This window comes from Hypanus sabinus, chromosome 5, assembly GCF_030144855.1.
Source record: "Hypanus sabinus isolate sHypSab1 chromosome 5, sHypSab1.hap1, whole genome shotgun sequence".
NCBI lineage: Eukaryota > Metazoa > Chordata > Chondrichthyes > Myliobatiformes > Dasyatidae > Hypanus > Hypanus sabinus.
The window spans coordinates 134744068-134766459 of NC_082710.1; the positions used below are offsets into that span (position 1 = coordinate 134744068).

The 22392-nt window shown below is 36.7% G+C and overlaps 1 protein-coding gene across 2 annotated transcripts in view; it reads right to left on the reverse strand.

Moving 5' to 3' along the window:
- Nucleotides 1-340: 340 nt before the first annotated feature.
- bora (bora aurora kinase A activator) overlaps nt 341-22392 on the reverse strand; it is a 30989-nt gene continuing 8937 nt past the window's right edge. For both annotated transcript variants that reach the window (XM_059970451.1, XM_059970450.1), the window contains 8 exons: nt 21970-22038; nt 18159-18215; nt 16603-16832; nt 14978-15131; nt 13223-13770; nt 12858-13007; nt 9762-9954; nt 341-4255 (listed from right to left, as the gene is read on the reverse strand). In XM_059970451.1, the coding sequence (XP_059826434.1) occupies nt 4140-4255; nt 9762-9954; nt 12858-13007; nt 13223-13770; nt 14978-15131; nt 16603-16832; nt 18159-18215; nt 21970-22038 (1517 nt within the window). In that variant the 3' untranslated portion in view covers nt 341-4139. The remainder of the gene's footprint in view (nt 4256-9761; nt 9955-12857; nt 13008-13222; nt 13771-14977; nt 15132-16602; nt 16833-18158; nt 18216-21969; nt 22039-22392) is intronic.

The following is a 22392-nucleotide window of genomic DNA, read 5'->3' on the forward strand; positions in this document are numbered from 1 at the left end:
GATAGTGGCAGAGGAGTGCAGTAGCATAGAGAGATCTGGGAATATAGATGCCTATATTTGTTTCAATTCATAATTAAAAGTCAATTAAAATGTAAGCTGAAAAGTTTTCTATGTTATCCAGGCCTGCCTAAGCAGGTTTTATAAGGACAATGAAGGCATAGTCTTCGTAACAAAGCAATTATAATAAAGTAACATTATTTGCAATCATATTTGTGATAGCAACATGTCTCACCCATCTTGCAAAAACTGATACTTTCTGATATTTTTGTGGCGAGTAAATGCTTAAATCTTGAAAAGAGCATAGCTCCTCTTATTAAAAATGCCTATGAACTCTAATTTGGGTGCAAAATTGGTGATCACAACAAAGCCTTGGCTCCTCACATTTGTAGTGCAACCTGTGCTGTTGACCTTAGAGCTTGGATCAGAGGTACTTGAAATTCAACGCTGTTCACTTGTCCCAATGATATGGTGACATTGGAAGGATCATGCAACAGACTGCTACTTCTGACTGATTGTTGTGTCTGCTTTCTCTGCTAAAAACAAGAAATTCATTGAATATTTCCCTGCAGCCATGCAATCTGTGCTGCATGATGATAGTACCAAAGCCACCAGAGTCATGGAGTCTAAAGGAGGCAGGTGAAGATGCCATGATGCATGAGCCAGGAATGGAAGGCAGCACTTATACTAATACAGAATTTGAACTCCTTATGTTGAGTGAGCTTCATCTGATAACTCAAATCTGAGTTAAATGACTGGAAGAGACTTTGATTTGTCAAAGGCAAAAGCAGAGTTGCTGGGTTCAAGACTGTAAGGATGGAATCTGCTGTCACCAGGCACAAAGATTTCTGTGAAGAATCTCAATATTTGAGACATGTTCCCCAGAATAACTGATTTGTTGGTCCACACATCAAACAGGTTATCAATAACAGGCAATTAAAGAATTTCCAGTTGGACCAGAGAAAATCACATGGAAGGCATTTATGGACGTTGTTGAAAAATTTCTTGGTAACTAGAGCACCTGCAGCTGGTTGACAACATGGTTCAAGCATACAAAACCATGAAGTGCAACATGTCACTAAAAATTTATTTTCTGCATTCCCATTTACACTTCTTCCCTGCAAATCTTACAAAGCATTGCTGTCATGGTGAAATGGTATCAGTGCAACTGGAAATTATCAATGTTGGCTGATTATTGTTGGATATTTAAGCAAGAAGCCTCAGACACTGAGTCAAACAAAAATCATCAACAAAGCAGTTGAACTATTGCAATGCATTAGCTCTTATGCAATTAAACACATTGTATTCATTAAAAGTTAATTTCTTGTTCCTCCAAATTCCTATGTGATACAAGTAGTCTGAAATTACATTAGTGTTCAGCTTCAAGCAGTATATTGTAGTCACAAAATATTCTTAGGAAGCAGCTCTTTTGAAAACAAATTTGCTCTTCAGTGTGCCACAAGCAATAAGAGCCTTTGACACATCAGCCTTCATATATCAAATTATTGAGTACAAGAGGTAGGAACTTATGTTGAAGTTGTATAAGACATTGATGAGGCCTAATTTGGAGTATTGTGTGCAGTTCTGGTCACCTACCTACAGGAAAGATATTAATAAGGCTGGAAGACTATATAAAAGTTTTACAAGATACTGCCAGAACTTGAGGACCCATGTTACAGGTAAAGGTTAAATAGATTAGGACTTTATTCCCTGGAGAATGAGTGGAGATATGCTAGAGGTAAACATAATTATGAAAGGTATAGATAATGTAAATTCAAGTAGGCTTTTTCCACTGAAGTTGAGTGAGTGGAAATGGTGGATAGTTTGATTTAAACATTTAAGAGGAATTTGGACAAGTACTTGGATGAGAGGGGTATGAAGGGCTATGGGTCTAGATAGAATAGCAGTTTGTGGACCTAATGAGCCAAATGACCAGTTTATGTGCTGTTGTGTTCCCTGACTATGGAATTACTTAAAGTCACGGAGATAAACAGCACTGACTCGGGCCTTTCAGCTTGGAGTCTTCAACTACACATTTACATTAGCCCCTTTCTCCTTACATTTTATCAACTGCTCCCATAGTCTACAACATACAGAGGCCAATTTTTAAAAACACATAGTGTGGACGCCTATCGTTTTTACGCGAAACTGGCGTTTTCAAAATTATCTGGTCTAGTGTGGACGTAGCCTTACTGCTTCATGCACCTTTGGGATGTGAGACCAGAGTTCCCATGGGGAACCCACTTGTTTGCAGGGTACGTGCAAAGTGTATAGAGAGCACCTGCAGTCAGGATTGAACCCATGTATCTGGCATAATGAGCTGCACCTCTGTCCTGTCCTCAAAAACTTCAATAATGTACTGTAGATGAGACATAGAATGCGTGATCTTGGACCTGTTTCTGTGCTCTATGACTCTTATTACACTAACCACTTGGCTAGAAGGTTGATTTGACAAATTAATATGGGAAGGAGGTCAAGTACAACATATACAGAAATGTTGGCAGACACAAGAGTCTCATGCTGCAAATTGTCTGCTGGTGGAACTCAGTGAGTAAGGCAGGATCTTTGGGGGTGAGGAATTGTTGATGTTTCAGGTCAAAGCATTTTGTGTGTACATGCAATACACACAAAATGCTGGAGGAACTCAGCAGGCCAGGCAGCATCTATGGAAATAAAAATGCAGTCAACATTTCAGGCTGAGACCTTTCAGGACTCCTAATGAAGGATCTTAGCCCAAAACATTGACTGCAATTCTCCCCCCCCCCCCCACCTCCCCAATTGATGCTGTCTGGCCTGCTGGATTCTTACAGCATTTTGTGTGCGTTGCTTGGATTTCCAGCATCTGCAGAATTTCTCATTTATGCAACTTGCCTATGTTCTTTCGCCCCTCCTCTTCACCAATCATATAGTGCTTCTGTTTCATTGCTTCCCGTCTACCTTGTACTGACCGTCTTTCTTCTCTACTCGGAGTTTTAACCAGAAATATTAAAAACACCAGAATGATGTTGTGCTTAATAACCTGTTGCTCTGCATTATTTAATGTATGCTGGAAGTTAGAATTCTGATCAAAAACCAGACTCCAAAGTTTAAATCCTTCATTTTAGAATAGTAATAACATGGTGCGTGAATCATCCCTGCATTTAAAGCAGTATCAGGTTGTCTTCTAATACAAAGAAGGCAGGTAGCTAACACAAAGCAATAAGCTGTACCATTGACTTCAATTCCTCTGAAAACTGGAAATTTTTAATTTGAATTTGGTCTTAGTGTTGATCCTACAAATAAAACACAAAGTTCAACAGTGAAGTATTGCATGAAACAAGCTACTGCACCAAACCCAAAATCTGCATAATTTCAATTGTTCATTTAAATGCAATGTGAAAAATACATAAATCTGCAAAGTTTAAAAAAATACAAGATCTAGAAACTTTTTTTTATTAAATATTGATACTTTAAAAAGCACGAGGTTATTTTTCAGCACAAAATGTTTCAAGTAGACCTTTATAGCTAGACCTGTGGGTCTAAAATGTAAACAAAGGATTTTTGTTTTGCTATTGCAAAACATTTACTGAAATCAGGAGCACAACTCAAACCAGAATCATTATAAACCTTCCCCCCACCCCAATTTATACATGATTGTACCAGTCTTTCTGTGCATTGAAGAACTTGCTTCTCAGTGCTAAGATTGTGAGTTAGATGTGGCGGTAGCTGTTTGACAGATAATAAGTTACCACTGATTTTAGATCATTTAAAATATTGAATTCATTCTATATATACATACATAAGGTTTAGGTTATTGTACAACACATGCTAACATATAAGAACACAGCTGACAAGTTGGAGAATGGGACTGTTAACTTAAAAGTCAAATTGTATGAAGAAGATTGTAACTGCATGATTTATAGGTGACAGAACAACTGATCAGTAAATTAATGTATTTTATGAAAAACATTTCTTTATCTATATGCAATTTGCATTTTTAGAAGTGCTGATTGGAAATTTGCTGTCACTCATCCTGGTGGTTTTTAAAAATATTTTCAGATTATTAGTGAACCAAACTGAGACCTTTACTATGGATTTTACATTCATAGTCAATAATGAAAATTCAAGCTTCAATGGGTAATCTTTCTGCCGTTTGTACTTGTTTAAATTAAGAACATAGAGCAATCGCCAATAGGTTCAGGTTCCTCCACTGTCATTTCAAGGGGTTGTCTTATAAAACAAGATGACTTCTCGTGGAGCTGAGGCAACGAAAATCTTGCTGCAAAGAAAGGAAAAACAAAATATTCAAGGAAATTGGTTTGCATTTCTAATTACTTTAATTTACCCATTTCAAAACATGTGAATCTGTTCTATCTCCAACTTTTCAGTTATATAAGTATCAGCTGCTTTCCTGCGATTTAGTTTTATGGGTAGTGATTACCATCCAGTATCAGAATGACGATACTGCACACAAAATCCTTGCTGTTGATCTGATCCTATACTTATTTGTGATCCACATACTCATTTTCTCCGAATAATATTTTATCAGGGGATTTTGTTGGACCTAGTTCAAAATGACTAATGTTAAACACCTAGAAGTAAATCTTCAAATACAGACACCTTCAGGGTTCATGTTAACAAAATCTAAGCTCTGTTTAGATTTTATTTCTATTGTATTTCGTTATTTTCTGATAAATGTCTGCAACAAAATGAATCTCAGTATATGGTGACATTTATGCACTTTGATAATAAATTTACTTTGACTTCAAGTTACTGTTTTCACCTTAACACATGAACCAAATATCTTCTCTCAGTCTCCATTGCTATTACCATAAACCTGTCCCTCTTTCTTAGTTCCCACCCATTTCAAATCCTTGTACACAAACACACTTCTTAGTAAACTATTGACAATACAGCTTGTTGCTGGCTCCTTCATGACATTTCCTCATTCTTTTCAGATCATCACCATCTCCTACTTTGCTGTCTCCTCTAGTCTGCCTGAACTTCTGCTACAATAAAAAGATGGCTCACATCATTTGCGACATCCTTTGCAACTGCAATGTATTCTTTCTTTGCACTAACAATTGTTTCTTCAACCCAGTAGCTTTTTGCTAAATTCTATTCTTACCTATTATAGACAGAACATTTCCTTAAATAGTGCCTCTTCCAGTTCCTGGCACCTTTACTTTTGGAATCCACAATGGACCAGTCATTGGACAGCTCCATTGTCAAAAAATCTTTGGCCAGCATCAAGACTCTGATCATTCTCAAGCACTTTCAATGGACAGGCCATTCCAGAAGCAAGCAATCTACACTAAGCTATGTCAAAGCAAATGATTTCTTGTGGCTCACAGAAAGTGCTTCCAGGATATACTAAAAATATCTTTACCAGCTGATGGAATTCCTCATGCAAAGTTATAGAAACACAAAGGACTTTCAAGTAACCTTCATTGGAAGCATGTGGAAATGATATGTAAACTAAAGGAGTGTACATAAACCTAATTAATCCATCTCACAGACTCCTCCTACTCCAGCTATCCCTCCTGCAATAGAATGTGTGACTCCTTCATGGAACAACTCAGTCATCTTAAAATCCACAGAACTGTAGTGGAAACAAGTCACTTGTTAACCTGAAAAATGCCCAAAAAGAACCCTCACCTCACTCCATGTTTCACTTTGGCTTAATTAGTTTTTGCATGATTACACCTCCATAGTATTCTTAATCCACCATATTACTTTAAAGAAAAACTAAGACTATCAAGTGTTTGAAAAGTTACATAAAATGATTAAAAACTAAACAAGTACATTTTAATTGCATTGTATAACAATAATTTACATATTATAATATTACATATAATTTATTTTCTTTCTTTTTTATATTATGTTTAATAGTTTGACAACCTGTGAATGTCGCAGATAGCTAGTTAATTGTGGAGTGTCCACAGACTGTCAAAGTTAGGTTCATCTTATTCTGCTCTCCACTCCAACAGAATGTATTTCAGCAACATCAGTAAGTCCTGCTGAAGATTCATCAGAAACTAATGACCTGAGGATACACATCTGCCAATGGCGGGTTGGATGGTGGTCAGAAAATCTGACCCAGTTTTGTTTTGTTAACAAATTTAAAAAATGCATATACTAATCCAACTTCACATGCATTAACTGTGATTAACTGGCAACTTTAAAAAAACACTTTTGAAGATGTACAGTGCCTTGAAAAAAAATTCAGCCCCCAATCCTTTGCTCATATAAATGAGTATTACAACCAGGGGTTTCGATCAACTTAACTGATATTTTTATTTGTGAATTACACACTATTTTTTCACACTACAGCCAGGAGTCTTTTTGGGTAAATCTCTATTAGCTTTGCGCAACATGAATTAGCAAGACTTGTCCCATTCTTCCTTGCGAAATTGCTCAAGCTGTGACAGGTTAGTAGGGGAGCAGCAGTGGACAGCAATCTCGAGGTCTTGCCAGAAGTGTTTGATTGGATTAAGGTCAGGACTTTGAGCCATTTAAGGAAATCAATTTTCTTCATTTGAAGTCATTCCATTGTTGTTCTTGTAGAGTGATTTGGGTCACTGTCCTGCTGAAAGACTACTGGCTGTAATAGCTGCAAGAGGTGGGTCAACTAATTTATGAACAAAGAATGAATACCTTTGAGCTGCTGACATTTCAGTTTTTGAATTGTTAGTTTTTCATGCTTTACAATTTTCCCTATTTTTTGTGCTCTAATGTGAAAAAAGGTGCACGTGATTCACAAGTAAAAATTCTTAGTTAAGGTTGATACACAATTAAGGCTAATACTATTTCAAGGCACTGTACGCAGCAGGATTGTTGAAAAACAGTTTTCATTGCATGTTTAGAATTGACAGGAATTAATATTTGACTCAGGCATGTGCAAGAATATGGGAAATTCTTTTGTATTAGCTTATAACCATTTAACCCAGGAATAATAATAAAATTGTGTTGGAATTTTAATGGTGTCTTACTGAAATAAAATAGTGATGTATTTTAAAGTTATTTTGTATAATTAAAGCCTCGCCTAAAGTTACTGTGAAGATCATTTAAGTTGTTGATCTGAAATAGCTTACAAATAGGGTTAGGATTAAAAAAAAATGAATTGTCCATATAAATCAGTCAGGAGAATTTACAGTGACCTTGGTTTGATTCTGGCAAAACTTAGTGGGAAATTAGAGGATTGGGAAGCTTTTAAAAAAAAACATCAGAAAGTAACTAAAAAACCATAAGGAGACAAAAGATGAATTATGGAAGTAAGGTAGTAAAAATATAAAAGAGGATACCAAAGGTTCTTTCAGATATATAGAGTAAAAAGGCAAGAGTGGATATTGGGCCTCTGGAAAATGATGATTATACTTTTTTCCATAGGTGCTACTTGGCCTGCTGAATTCCTCCAGCATTTTGTGTGTGTTGCTCAGGAGAGGTAGTAATTAGTGAGGGACAAAAATGTCAGATGAACCTAATAATTATTTTGCGTCAGTATGCCAGAATTCTGAGAGCATCAGGGAGCAGAGGTGAGCGTAGTTGTTATGAATGTGCTTGGGAAGCTGAAAGGCCTGAAGGTACAAATGGACAAGTCACGAGAAACAAATGGACCGGGGTTCTGAAAGAGATAACTGAAGAGATTGTAACGTTCTTTCAAGAATCTCTAGATTTTGGAATTGCAAATGTCACTCTACTCTAAGAAGAGAGGGAGGCAGAAGACAGGAAATTATCTGCCAGTCAGCCTGACTTCAATGGTTGGGAAGATGTTGGAGTCCATCATTAGGGATGAGGTTTCAGGGTACTTAGAGGCACATGATAAAGTAGGCCAAATGAGGTATGGTTTACTTAAGAGGAAGACTTGCCTGCCAAATTTGTTGGAATTATTTGATGAAATAACAGACAAGATAGTCAAAGGATAGACAAAGAAAAGTCAATGGATATTGTTCACTTGGATTTCAGAACGCCTTTGATAGGGTGCTGCACGCGAGATTGCATAAGAAGTTAAGAGTGCTTACAGGAAAGATACTAGCATGATAGATTGGCTGACAGGCAAGAGGCAAAGAGTGGGAATAAAGGGGTTGACTAGTGGTGTTCTGCAGGAGTTGACAGAAAGACAGCTTCTTTTCATGTTATATATCAATGATTTGAATGACAGAATTGATAGGTTTATGAACAAGTTTGCAGGTGAATAAAGTGTAAGGAAGTGTATGGTCATGTAGTATGATAGAAGGAATAAAGGCATAAAATATTTTCTAAATGGGGAGAAAATTCAAACATCAGAGTTGCTAATGGATTTGGGATTCCTTGAGCAAGATTGCTTAAAGCTCAACTTGCAGGTTGAGTCGATGGTAAGGAAGGCAAATGCAATGTTAGCATTCATTTTCACAGGAAAAGAATAAGACCAAGGATGTGACGCTGAGGCTTCTTTAAAGCACTGGACAGACTGCACTTGGATTATTGTGAGCAGTTTTGGGCCCCTTTTCTAAGAAAAGATATACTGGCATTGGCAGTCACGAAAGGAGGTTAACGAGGATTCCACGAACAAAAGGGTTAACACATGTGTTGCATTTGATAACTCTGGGCCTGTACTGAGTTTAGAAAAGGGGTGGGGGGGGGGGGGAAGGAATCTCACTGAAACCTATTGAATATTGTAAGGCCAAGACAGAGTGAATGTGGACATGTTTCCTATAGTGGGTGAGTCTAGGACTAGACTGCACAGCCTCAGAATAGAGGGACATCCATTTAGAATGGAGATCAGGAAGAATTTCTTTAGTCAGAGGGTACGGATTGCCACAGATGATTGTGGAGTCGAAGTCATTGCGTATACTTAATTTGGAGGCGGATATGTTCTTGATTAGTCTGGGTGTCAAAGGTTATAGGGAGAAGGTAGGGGAATGGGGTTGAGGGATAATAAATCTGCCATGATACAATGGTGGAGCAGATTCAATGGGCTGTATGGACTAATTCTGCTCCTATGTCTTATGGTATAGTATCCCAAAACCAAAACCATCACCTGCTCAAAGATACTATCCCTCAACCAAGGGAATAATTCAAAATAATTCAAAACATAATTTTTTAGTGTTTCTTAAGAAAAACTATAGCTTCTGTTCAGATACCATATCTCTATTCCTTATTCTTTTGGGCATTTAAATAGATTCCATTAAAGGTCATTAATCAGCTTCAAAATTGTTATTTTAGGTCATGTTTCTAAATTTCTAAGATGGAAATCAAAGTGGTTAATGACAGCTCAAAAATCCAAGCTGTTCATTGCTGCAGAACTAAATACTGCTACTTACTGATAGTACCATTACTCCTAGGCTATCTAATTGACATTCAACTCATTTACTTAAAACAAAGTTAAAAATATTCCCTAATAGAACTTCACACTGAACATGATATCATAACCCTTAACACCTCTAATCCCATAATCCTTCACTTCCAACCAAGGTTGCCAGCTAAGAATTTGGAAGCATCAACAATTCAATTTAATTTCAGTAGAAATTATAACCAATTACCCTAAATATTGGGTTATTATCATGTGGACATTAAAGCAAACTCTATCACAATAGAACTAAAAATCAAGAAACTGCTGACCTTAACAGTGTAAACACAGAGCAAACAGCAGAAAACAGTTTCTCTTCAAAACTTACTGTTTCTCTTTCTATAGATTCAAATATACTTGCTCCCTAGTTGCTAAGTAGCAGTCTGTATCAATAGCTACAACATTGACCACTAAATCACACTGCGTATAATTTCACTATTCTGTCAGGTATCCATACCATTCTTTTTAAATATTCTAGCTAATGTCTGTTCACAGGGACTTTTCCAGGTATTCAAGTAGCAAATGTTCTGGCTTAACACCATATCGTGTGTTACACGCAGCTTATTGATGGGAAAAGGCTTATATAAGTTAGCAGATGAGTTCATTCCTAATACGTCGTTGTTCTCCTTGCATTCCAACACAGGGAAATCCTGCAATGAGAAAAATGCACATTATTTCTTTAACCAAAAATAATTATTTCAATTATAGACTAAATATTATATTAAATATTGTTATAGATAACAAGCCAAACAAGTGATTCAGAAATAAAACATAGGCTTCCTGTGAACATTTGCTTAATAAGCTCATACAGCTGTGAACCTTCATGTATTCCTCAAAAGCCATTTATAATTTAGAGGAATCTAAATTAAACAACCATTTTCCGAAGGTTCATCAAATACTAGGTCAATTAACATTAAGAGCTATGTGAAGAATAGTCTGAGAACTGTCCCCTTGTAGGTAGTATACATATTTTCATATGACACAAAGTTAAGCAATTCAGGAGACCCCTAGAAAACTGTTTTCCCTTTTGCACCTTTATACAATTTTAATGAATTTTGTTTAAAAAGGAATTAATTCATGCTGTATCCAAGAATGCTCAGAAGCCATCTGTGAAAGGAGCAGTCAGACTTTAATTTTGCTATTTTGAATCCTTGAACTAAATGACAAAGTTAAATCCACTTCCCAATTCATCATGTTTTGGTTGGACACAGTTTTGTTGATTAATAAAGAAAATAAGACACTATCGGGAACTTGAAAAATATAACATACAATATTAAAGCTATGCAAAAGCAAAAAGGAACAAATACAAATTTGTATTTGGATCAGAGGGACAAGAAAACTCTCCAAGTTCAAAGTATCACTAGATTAGACAATCAAAAAAAAAAGCCAGACCTTCCTCTAACCCCATGCTAAACCACTGCAATACTAACTGACGATTTAAACACTGCCATCCTTTTCTTCGAATCTACATTTGAAATTACTGAAGCCAAGCAACAAACTTGAACTAACAGTTTGACTGTTTCCTTGGTTTCAGGTCTAATGCCCGATGAAGAACAGAATTGACTTCATTATACCCTTCTATTAAGCTCTCAGAATGCACCACAAGGCAAAGAAAAGGAAGTGCTTTTCAACTCCTTCAACAGAAGCCAAAATCTAAATTATAAAACAGAAGCAAAAAAAAAGATATTCTCTGAATAACAGCCTAAGATACAGTACATTGAATTACTCTCAGACAGTCAATAATACGAGAGTTGAATGTGCAGCTCAAGGACTGGCATGGAATAAATCCATTTCATACTGGTATCAGTAAAGAATGGGTGTATGTTTCTCTTAAATTGGGCTTGGTACAGATCCCAGTGAATCAGACAGTTACATAATGCATAGCTCTGATAATAACAAACAGGATAAAGTCAGTACAGATAAATTTATACTGAAGGCTCCTGTGAAGGGAAATGTATTAGATTAGTGAGAAAAGACAAGGCAGTCATCAGGGTGGTGAAACAGGTGATCAGAACCAAAGTATGTCAGAAAGGGTGCATACAAATAAGGAAAGCCTCCAAAGAGAGATAGCTGAATTAACAACACAAACAGAAATAAATTTGTACAATTTTAAGCAATTGCCACACTGCAAAAGGCAATCTGATAGTTAATGGACCTTTAGGGAAGAGTGATCATAGTATGTTGATTTATATTTAAAGACTCTAAGTCAAATACTTCGATCTAGTTCCAGGGTTTTAAAATTTATTAAAGCAAACTACAGAAGTATAAGATTTGAGTTGCCAAAAGTTCATTGGGAAACTCCATTAAAAATAATGATGGTAAACAAACTATGGCTAACATTTTAAGACCCATGAAAAACTACCATACAAGATATTATGAAACAATATTAGAGCACATAGAAAATAGGGGAATATACTGACTTGGATTAAGTATTATCTAGCAACTATAAAAGTTGAACATAGGAGTAACTGGATCATTTTCAGATTGGGAAATGCAAGTGTGCCTATAACTTCCAAAGTTTCAAGAGAATTTACAAATTGTACACTGTACAAAATCTTGTTGGTGCTTGACAGTTTAGATGCAGAAATGACATTTCCACTTCCCATTCACATTCTGACATGTCAGTTCATGGTCTCTACTGTTGCAATGAGGCCATACTCAGGTTGGTGGAGCAACACCTTATATTCCACTTGGGTAGTCTCCAATCTGATGGCACGAACATTGATTTCTCAAATTTCCGGCAATGCACCCCGCCCCCCTCCATCGTCATTCCCATCTCCTTACCAGCCTATCACCTCCCTCCCTCTGGTGCTCCTCCCCCTTTTCTTTTTCCCATGGCCTTCTGTCTTCTCCTATGAGATATTCCCCTCCTCCAGATCTATATCTCTTTCACCAATCAACTTCCCAGCTCTTTACTTCTCTCCTCCTACCCCCACCAATTTCACTCATTACCTTGTGATTCTTCCTCCCCTCCCCTCGATTTCCAGTACTGATGAAGGGTCTTGGCCCGAAACAGTGTCTAAACTCTTTTCCATAGATGCTACTTGGTCTGCCAAGTTCCTCCAGCATTTTGCAAGTGTTGCTTGAATTTCTAGCATCTGTATATTTTCTCATTTATGACATTTACTCTGACCGTTTTGCCTCGAACCAGGGGTCACAATCTCAAATAAAGGGATAAACAATACAGGGTTGAGATTTAAAAAAAAATCTTTACCCAGAAGTCCAGGAAGTAGTCTATTTCTAGAATTCTTTTACTTAAGGGAGCTAGTTGCAGAGTACCCAATATGGATCAACATATCTTTGGATATTAAGGAAATTAAGTATTACGGATTTAGCAAAGAAAAGTGGCACTGAGGTAAAACATCATCTTATTTAAAAGGCAGAGCAAGCATGGGCCAAGTCACGTAATCCTCTTGTAAAATGCTAATTCTGAAATATATTTTGAAACACACATCACTATAGTTGCATATCATATTTATTTCACTCTTCAAATAAAATCTGAACTTTTGTCTGATCATAAGCAATGGTCATATAATAAACAAAGCAGCATTACCTTAAGAGGTTTGGCATCAAACTTATTTAGAGGTAGAGTTCCAGCCAGTGTCTGTGGTTCTAAATGCTCTTTATGAAGCTGGCTATCTGTTCCAATAGCATCCTCTATGCTACTGCCAGAAGTGGTTTGTGTATTATATCCACTATCAGCCTATTGAATTTAGAAACAAAATTAGCACAAGTAAAACAGCCATGCCATGTAAATTAACTAATTGGAAAACATGCAATATTTGGGTATTATAAATATGCACATCACATATAAATCTAGTTAACACAAATCAAATCTAGACTGAAACTATTACAGACCATTCTTCCAAAACAATGAGCAGTAGCTTATGATTGAAATGCTCAAAACATCACCCTTACCTGGATACTAATGCTCTCAAAAGGAATAACACTGCTCTCTGCTAGTGGTGACAAATACAGATGAGGGCTATCCACATTAAATGCAATTCCAGTCATTGAACTAGTCATTGGAATAGTAATACTTGTTACATTTTCCTTCATCCAAATGCTATCACACCCTTCATTTGTTCCTAGATCTGCCATATCAACAGTATGATCCTCGTTCCCATTCTCAAGGGCCATTACGTTTTCATTGACCGAATGGTTATGAGATGGAATGCAATTTGCTTTACTGTCTGCTTCGAGAAACAACTTTGCATCTATCTCAGGCTGCTTGTTAGTTTCTGCTGTAGAATGAGTTCTCTGTTCATCTTTGCATTCACGTAGAAAAGATATCTTCTCAGGAGAGGTGTGACAAAGAATGTTGTGAAGCCGTGGATTCACAGGAGGGTATATTTTAATGGGTGAACATCCTTCTATGAAAGGAGATACTGCAAAATGGTCAATGCTCCCATCCATGATCATTGCAGAAGGAACAACAGGAGACTTAAAAGTGAGGTCCTCCCCTCCTGCATAAAAGAACAAAGGGGAAAATAAACTTAATAAAGAGACAGAATTGTCAATGAATATTAGAAAACAAAATTATAAAACTTATCATAGAACAAGAAGCATCTGTCAAAGCACAACATAGCCTTACAAAGACATAGCAAATTTGAATGTTTAAAATATAGCCTTTAAAATGTTTAAAATATAGTCTAGGGAGGGGTAGCACCTCTGGTGGGGGGGGCCTGCCGTGTCCTTTTCAGGGCAGCTCGTCCGTCTGGCGCTCAGCTCTCACCTGTGGCTCCAAGTATGCGCAGTGGCCACACCCCGGTAAACCATCTCGGCAGACAGGCCAAACCAGGTGAGGGTAGCCGACGGGTCTTTGACCCTCAATGATGTACAGGATTTGCCTATCCCAGTTTGTGAAGTCTGGTCCTGGCAGATTGAGCGGAGGAGACCGATTAATGGTCCAACAGTCAAGAAGGCAGGCCAGCAGGTGTTTGTGGAGCGCTAAGAGCATGACAAGGCACTTAGACATCCGAGTCATCCACTGCAAGAGGTGGTGATTTCTTTAAACTCACCCGGCAGTAGGCAAAGGCAAACCACTGCTGTAACCTGCCGAGTACATGATTTCCCAATATGTCAGAGCAGCATGGAGGGAAATTGTCCGCCAACTGGAATTTCCAGATGTGACCTAACGACGACGAAAATATAGTCCAGTTCAGGCGATTTCCAATCTTTTTTATGCCATTTATCTCTACCATTAACTGAGGGTTCCATAGACCCCAGGTCCAGTTTAATACTGCAGTCAAACACCTTGTCATATTTTAAGTTTAAATTTCCAATGTGTGCAGTTTCTACTAAATGTAACTTCCACAAAATTAACTTGTTGAACTTACAAACGACCAAGAAAATAAATGTAACCAAGTTATTAGAATAAACAGTAACAAAGATTAGGAATTGACTAACATTTTAATGAAAAACTCAAAATCATAAAGCTTTCATGAGTCTCTCAGTCTGTTTTAGCAATCTGGATTACTTCACGATAAACTAGGATCGAGTACTGTTATATGTAAAAAAAAATCAATTCACAACATAATTTTGCTACCTCATAATACAGGGAATGTTTTGTGATTTTGAGGAAAAAGAACAATATTCAAATTTCTCTACTTGCTCGCATTAAAAAGATTAATATCTATTACTTTTAAATTCTAAATAAAGTTAAATTCAAACCTGAACTTGGACATTTGTCAAACTGAAGTCCAATTGGAGACAAAGGTGGTGATGCAGGATTAGGAGAAGACTTCTCTCGAAACATGGGGCTTGTAATGCTTCCTAAACTGCATGCCCTTCCTGCACCTTGGATGGGACTTGATGAGAACTGCCCCTAAAATTAATAAGGGTGGATTTGTATTACAGTATTGCATTATGTGGCATTTATATATTATTTTGGTTACAGCCTGCTTTTGTTAGGTGATACTAGAGCAGTGAACCATTATGCCATAAAAGTTGATCTGTTAAATTATTAAAGCACAGAAACAAACACAATGCTCTTCAACTTTCCAGGGGGAAGAAAGCTTACCTCGTGCAAATATCAATCATCTCTGAAACATATCACCCCAAAATCCTGCCCAAGAAACATACACTTTAGGATGGCAATAGAGAAGTCAAGATCTGTATTAAACCAAACAACCTACATTGGAAAAAATACATGCACAGGTATCCCTTTTGTTAGCATTCTTGTAGTCCTTCCATCCCCTTCACTGAAAGAACTACAGGAAAGTACAGTGTGTAATATCTCATAGATCATACCAGGGAATCTGTGCTTACTATTTTTTCCTGTCCAAAATAGTGAAAATGGATTTAGTTTTGTTATCATAACAGTCAATCCTCCATGTAACTTGCAAAGTCTCTAACTGAAGTTGGCAACGCCAGACCATTACTAAGACATAGGAACAGAATTAGGCCATGAGGCCCACCAGGCCTGATCTGCCATTCCATCATGGCTGATTTCTTAACTTCCCCCGACTAATCAAGAACCTATCAACCTCTGCCTAAAATATACTAATGATTTGGCCTTCATAGACCGTCTGTGGGGATGAATTCCACATATTCACTACCCTCCGGCTAAAGAAATTCCTTCACATCAATTTCCAATAAATGGGTGTTCTTCTATTCTGAGGAAGTGCCCTCTGGTCCTAGACTCTTCTACTATAGGAAACACCATCTCCACATCCACTCTATCTACGTCCTTCAATATCCAATAGGTCTCAATGAGATTCCAGCCCCCACCCCGTTTCTAAATGCCAGCGAGTTCAGGCCCAAAACCATCGAACACTCCTCATATGTTAACCCTTTCAGTTCTGGAATCATTCTCATTAACCTCCTCTGGACCCTCTCCAATGCCAGCACATCTTTCCTTAGATAAAGGGACCAAAACTGCTCACAATGCTCCAAATGCAGTCTGACCAATGCTTATAAGACTCAGTATTATATCCTTGTTTTTATAGTCTAGTCCTCTTGAAATGAATGCCAGCAATGCATTTACCTTCCCTACCACCGACTCATGACTAAGGTATTGCCAATAGTGCTGTCAGTGGCTGGTAAGAGGAGAATTTGTCATATCTAACCCATGTTTACCATACCACTTTTCATTGCAATGAAGCATTGAGATTAGCTATATCACTGAATGCTAAAGGATAGAAGCCAAGTCAAAACAAATGTTTTTTTTGGAGTTCTGGAGTTTGAGGTCAACATCTTAACAACCTACAAATGGCTTTTCACAACTACTATCTTGTGCTTATAATCTGGAGTCTGGGTCCCAAAAATAGTATTTTAAGCTGAATTAAAGTACTTACAGAACTAGGTGTTTTTATGGTGCTCTTATATAGAGCTGGAGAAGACTCCACTGAACATTGATGTCCGTGGTATTGGATAGGATCAGCAGTAGGATTTTGCTCTGGAGAAGCAAGGGAAGAGCTATCGGAATAACTTCTTTCACCATCTATAAATAGTTTCCTTCGAAGTGAAGAGGCACTCAAACTTTCATGTGACTGGTCCGCAGGCTCTTCTGATTTATAGTATTCACCTACACAAAGAGAAAATTAATATATGGTCCAGTTAAAGAAAGCTCTTGCCATCAATCATTCGTTCTGCTCTTGGAAGCTCTCAAACATGGCTTTCCTCACTTCTTAACAGTTCAACTGACATCAATTATGGGAAGCGTATATGTGTGTCATCTATGGATATTCCATTACAAACATCATAGTGATGATTTCAGAATGAACTGGATCACAGAGCTGCTCAATTCTGGAAAACAACATTTCACGTAATCATCATCGATTTTATCATTAAAAAAGGACGTGGGCAGTAGGCGAATAGTTCTCTAATTCACATAACACTTAGACTTGGAAACAGGTTTCTGTTTTCACTTTGTTACAGTGCTGGATACAAAACCAAAACATCAATTCGCTACAATATAGTGTGAATACCTAGCTTCAGATACTAAGTTCCAAATGACAAGAACATTATGAATTTTGCTAAAGAAACTGCTGACAAACTAAATGAAAAATCATTAAAAAGGTGCCATTGCTGGAAATCTGAAATTTTAAAAACTGGATACTCTAGAATCACTCAGCACAACAGGCTGTACCTGTGGACGCAGAAATATAACTATTTTGTTTTCTAAAGATGCTGCTTGACCTGTTGGTTGTTTTCAGGATGGGTTGTTAATGAAAACAGCAAATTTTATTTCAAATAGCATTAGGTGTTTCTGTAGCAAAAGATTATTTAGCATAAGTTTATTTAATAATTAGTTGTGATCTGAATACCAGTGGGCAAACCAGCATTTAATCAACTGTTACAAATAATGTTGTAAAAGCAATTGAATGTAGTAATTCATTTTACAATATACTGTTCAATGTTCTGTAACAGCAGCTGTCAAGAAGGTGGCAGTGATTAGTTGACTTACATGCACTGTCTAGAAGCACTAATTCAAGAATATAATATTAAAGCAAGGAAGTAGAGACAAATTTTGATTACCCTCTTTATAATGAGCTGTGATTGTATATCGTAAAATAGTCCTAGATGCTATTAATTTCTTCATGAAAGAACTAGGACAAGAGTCTACATCGTCTTGAAAATTGTAAACAAAATAGCATTAGCCCATTCTGATGAATTGTCTCAATTAAGGAACAAGATTCAGAAGTATGATTTGCTAACAACTAACAATTGTTGTGTTAAAAAAATAGACCAATTACAAAATTCGTTTCTAAATGAAAAGGTAATCTGAAAGTAGAATTAACATTCAAATGAAGGTAGTTTCAAAAAAAGTGAGACTTGTCAGCTTACATTTCAGAAACTCTTCAATAAGTTCGGTTTCGGTTACAACCAGAAAATGCTTTATTAAAATTACCTATTATTTTTTCTAGATCAAAGTCCACAGGTAATGACAGCAAGGTCTGACAAGCAGCTGCAAGGAAAAAAATAGAATTACTAAACAGACTGTGTTAAAGTGATCACATTTACAGTCAGTGCTTGTTTGTAAATGCAGTAACAAAATGATTCATTCTGTTTTATCCTCATTACATTGATGTTTAACAGATAAAGTACACAAATTATCAGTCTTCTATAAGGTAAAATCTCATTTTTTCCATTATTTATACATCCAGAATGTTCATGTAACTGGCAAATATTTCTGAGAATATTAAGCAGATTCATGAAATGCTCAAAATGTAAATTTTATTTCAAGTGCACTGCAAAATAAGTGTGAAAGGACATTTTTAGTTTATTTATTCATATACAAGGGCAGTGCAATTGCAGGCTGATTAACAGCAACATAGTCTCTGAAGAACTGTCACTCCATATGATGATGAGTACAATCATTCACTTCTGTTGTATTTTACATCAATATTCTTTATCCTTAAGGAGTAGAATGGCAGTGTAAAACATTGCCAGTTCAAAGAACAGGGAGATGATACATTCTTTAATTTGCTTAAAGGTTTACATACAGAATACTAATGTCTGATGCATAGTAATGTTTTTTATTTGAAATTCTCACGCCATTCATGTAAACATTACCCCACATTCCCCACGGATGCCAAATAGCTGAGAGCTTACTGTATACGTACTTGCAACATTACAATATAAGATTGCTGATGTAACACCTTTTCAAGAACTACAAACAGGATAACAAAATCCTTAATATGTGGGTAAATCAGTAGGTACCATAATTTGAGATCAGATTAATGATCATTCAAAGTTGTGTGGCTCAATTAATGATAGCTAGTATAGAAGCTAGGTGGCAGGGTGGAGGTACATCTCTACCAGAGCAGATGTAAGGCACTCCTTCCCTCCGCTACCCTGCAGGTCATCCTTGAGCAAGGTATAGCACCTTCTTATCCCCCTGATCAGGGTCACATGAAGCCAAAGGACTAGATGGTGGATGGTTGTGTGAGCAGCTGGTGTATATCACAAGTCCTGGTTATGTGACAACTTTCGCCAGGCAGGACAATCTCTGAAGAGTTTTGATAATGACTAGAGTCACCCATCTTGTAGACACCACCAAGACGGCAGCAATGACAAACCACTTTTGTAGAAAAATTTGCCAAGAACAATCATGGTCGTAGAAAGACCATGATTACCCACGTCATATGACACAGTACATCACAGAAGCATATCAAATGAATTTCAAATATAACAAAGGTTGTCAAAGTGAATGAATGCAAAAGGAAATATGGTGAACACTGTGCACTTAGATTTTCAAAAATGGGTGGAAAAGTATTAGGAAGTTATATTATAGATTAATGAATTAGAACAAAAATAATAACATTAATGATTAGTATAGAAAACAGTTGGAAGTGATCCATTTCAAACTTATAAATAGGCACACTTTCTTCCCAATCTATGTTAGTACATATTTTTTAAGAACATATTCTCAAAAAGAAAGAGAGCTATGGGGGTAATTAGCCCAATTAATGACAAATTCCGTTTAAAGTAGCAAATTGCATATGTTGTGCAGTTCAGGAAGTAAAATTAAAATTGGAGTGTACACTTCCTTTATGGCATTAAAGATGTGTATTAACAGAGAACTAAGATGCAACTGATCACTATAAATTTAAGAAAATAAAGTAATTGAAATTGCTTGAAAAAGAAAATCTTGTGCTTGGCAAAACCAAGAAAAAATTCTTTAAAAAGGATACTATTAGATAATTGCCTGAAAAAAAATTAAAAGCAAGGATCTATAAAAAGGGTGGGTTTGGACTTTGTTGCTTTTCGTACAAAATATTAATTTTGTGCTATAATTTTTAAGTAAATCACGTGATTTCAACTTGCATTTTAATTCTATTATAAAATATATAGAACAAATACGAGGATTCCAGTTAATTGGGACAGCCATTTATTTGGGACAACTCTTAAAGAACAAAACATATCGAGAAAATAGCCGGGATTTCTTTCATTCATTTGAGCCACTATGCCACTTAACTGGGACAGGAAACCGTTGCCGAACAGTTTCTAACTAGCATCAATCATGTGCACTTACATGGCCATTAGACACTGTTTACAACAATTTTTAAATAGCATCAATTTCATGTGCTTGTGTTCAAAAAGCAGTGATTTTTGTTACTGATAGTTGCTGAGAAATAAGCAGTAAAACAATTTGGACCCGTTTTCCTCACTGCAAGTTCATGTTTCAGGCTTGGAGACACTAGAAATGGCTGAGACTGAAACTGAAGCAATTTCATTACTTCAACAAGTTAGGAATTATGAAGCATTTGAAGGCATTGACAATCATCTTGTATGAAGGCTGTCCATTATCTGCACTGCACTCTGTGCTGATTTTGTTCACTTACAGTCAAAAGATGGGGTATATGGGGTGTCCAGAAAGGATAGTACTTCTGGTCAAGGAGCTTGTCATGTCTATTTCAGGGCAGCTCACTCACCATTAGTCCCCACCAGCTCTCAACTGTGGTTCCAAGTAGCTGTTTCACGCAACAGTGGCCACACCCTGATACACTGCTTCAACAAGCAGACTAAACCAGGTGAGGGTAGCTGGCAGCCTTATAGCCTGGAATGACGAATATGTCTGTCCTAGCATGCTAAGTCAACTCCAACAGACTGGGTGGATGATATCTGCAGTGAAATCCAATGGCCAGGAAAGTGGCTCCGCTATGCTCCGAGGAGAATGAAGGGCATGTCAAGACACAGAAAACATCATGGTTACCCACTGCATCCAAGTAAGAACCCAGACTGTGACACTTGTTCGTACCATAGGACACAGATTTATGAGGTTGAGAGTAGAACTGCCCCAGTGAAACAGCTTTTCCGCATTAAAAACCCTCCTACAAGGTTTTCTGTCATCAATGGATACAATGGACAAGCACCAACACCAGCTCAGTCAAAAGAACGTGACACATGAATACCTTTGTTGACAAGTGTTAGGAACCAATACACTGTACTGTAGTAATATTGATAAGTGTTCTAATTTGTTCTGTATTTCATTTAAATAGATAATTTGTTACTCAGTTTGTCTTTCTTATATCTTTTTAACTATTTCCATGAAACATCCACTAATTGAGGCAGTTTGATTGATTGATCAGAAATATAGTGGATTCCGGCTAATTGGGACATATCGGGATCAGTACATTTTGGCCCAATTAAGCAGCTGCACCAAAATGTACTGGTCCTAATATGTCCCAATTTGTGCTTTTATTTCCACTTGGTCCTTTTATTTTAACCACGTATTAAAACCATCAGTTGAGTGCAAGTGTTTATAATATTGAACAGAGAAATTTTTGATTAATTAGACTTCCAACAAATAGTAATCTCACTTTAGGACTAAGGGAATGCATAATTTTACACCTAAATAGTCATTTTTTCCCTGGATAATATCAACAAAGAAACAAAGACTCGCATGTGGGCCCAATAGAACAGGCAGTTTTGGATTCAAAAATAAAAACAATTTTCCTTCCAAATTTGATTTAGCAGTTTATTATGGAAATAAATTTACACCAACATGAAGCAGTTCTTTATTACATTTAAGTGTTATAGATAGCAAAGCTACAAGAACAGGAGCAAAAACATATTTTATTGCTGAAAAATATTAGAGTTAAATTTATTGTCTGTTCATTTAAATTGATTTTCTAGGCATAAATAGTACAAATGTATCAAACTACAATCAATAAAATGCTTAAACTGTATGCAACTATTGTATAGTAATTACTAACCATTATGCTTTCCAGGCAACACAACAGATTCTTTTGAGTTAACTGAAGAATGCCTATTCAAAGATGAACCTGAAAAGGAGCATATAAAAATAACTTCCAATTTTTGCAGATGTATTGTACATCTAGTTTAGATTCTATGAAGATTCCTGACATAATAACACCATTCCTATCATAAAAATGTTCATTTATATTAATGTCTTACATAATATTTATTTTGGCAAAATTTCTCAAGCCAAGGATAAATAATATCTAAAATAACTAGTTGGACAGTGCAGTGTACTTAACTGTGTACAAATATTCTGTTCTCATGGAGATACAAGGGACTGCAGATGCTGTAATCTGGAACAATGAGCAACTGCTGGACGGTTTCAGGAGATGGAGCAGCATCTGTGGGGGCGAAGGGATAGCTCATGTTTTGGATTG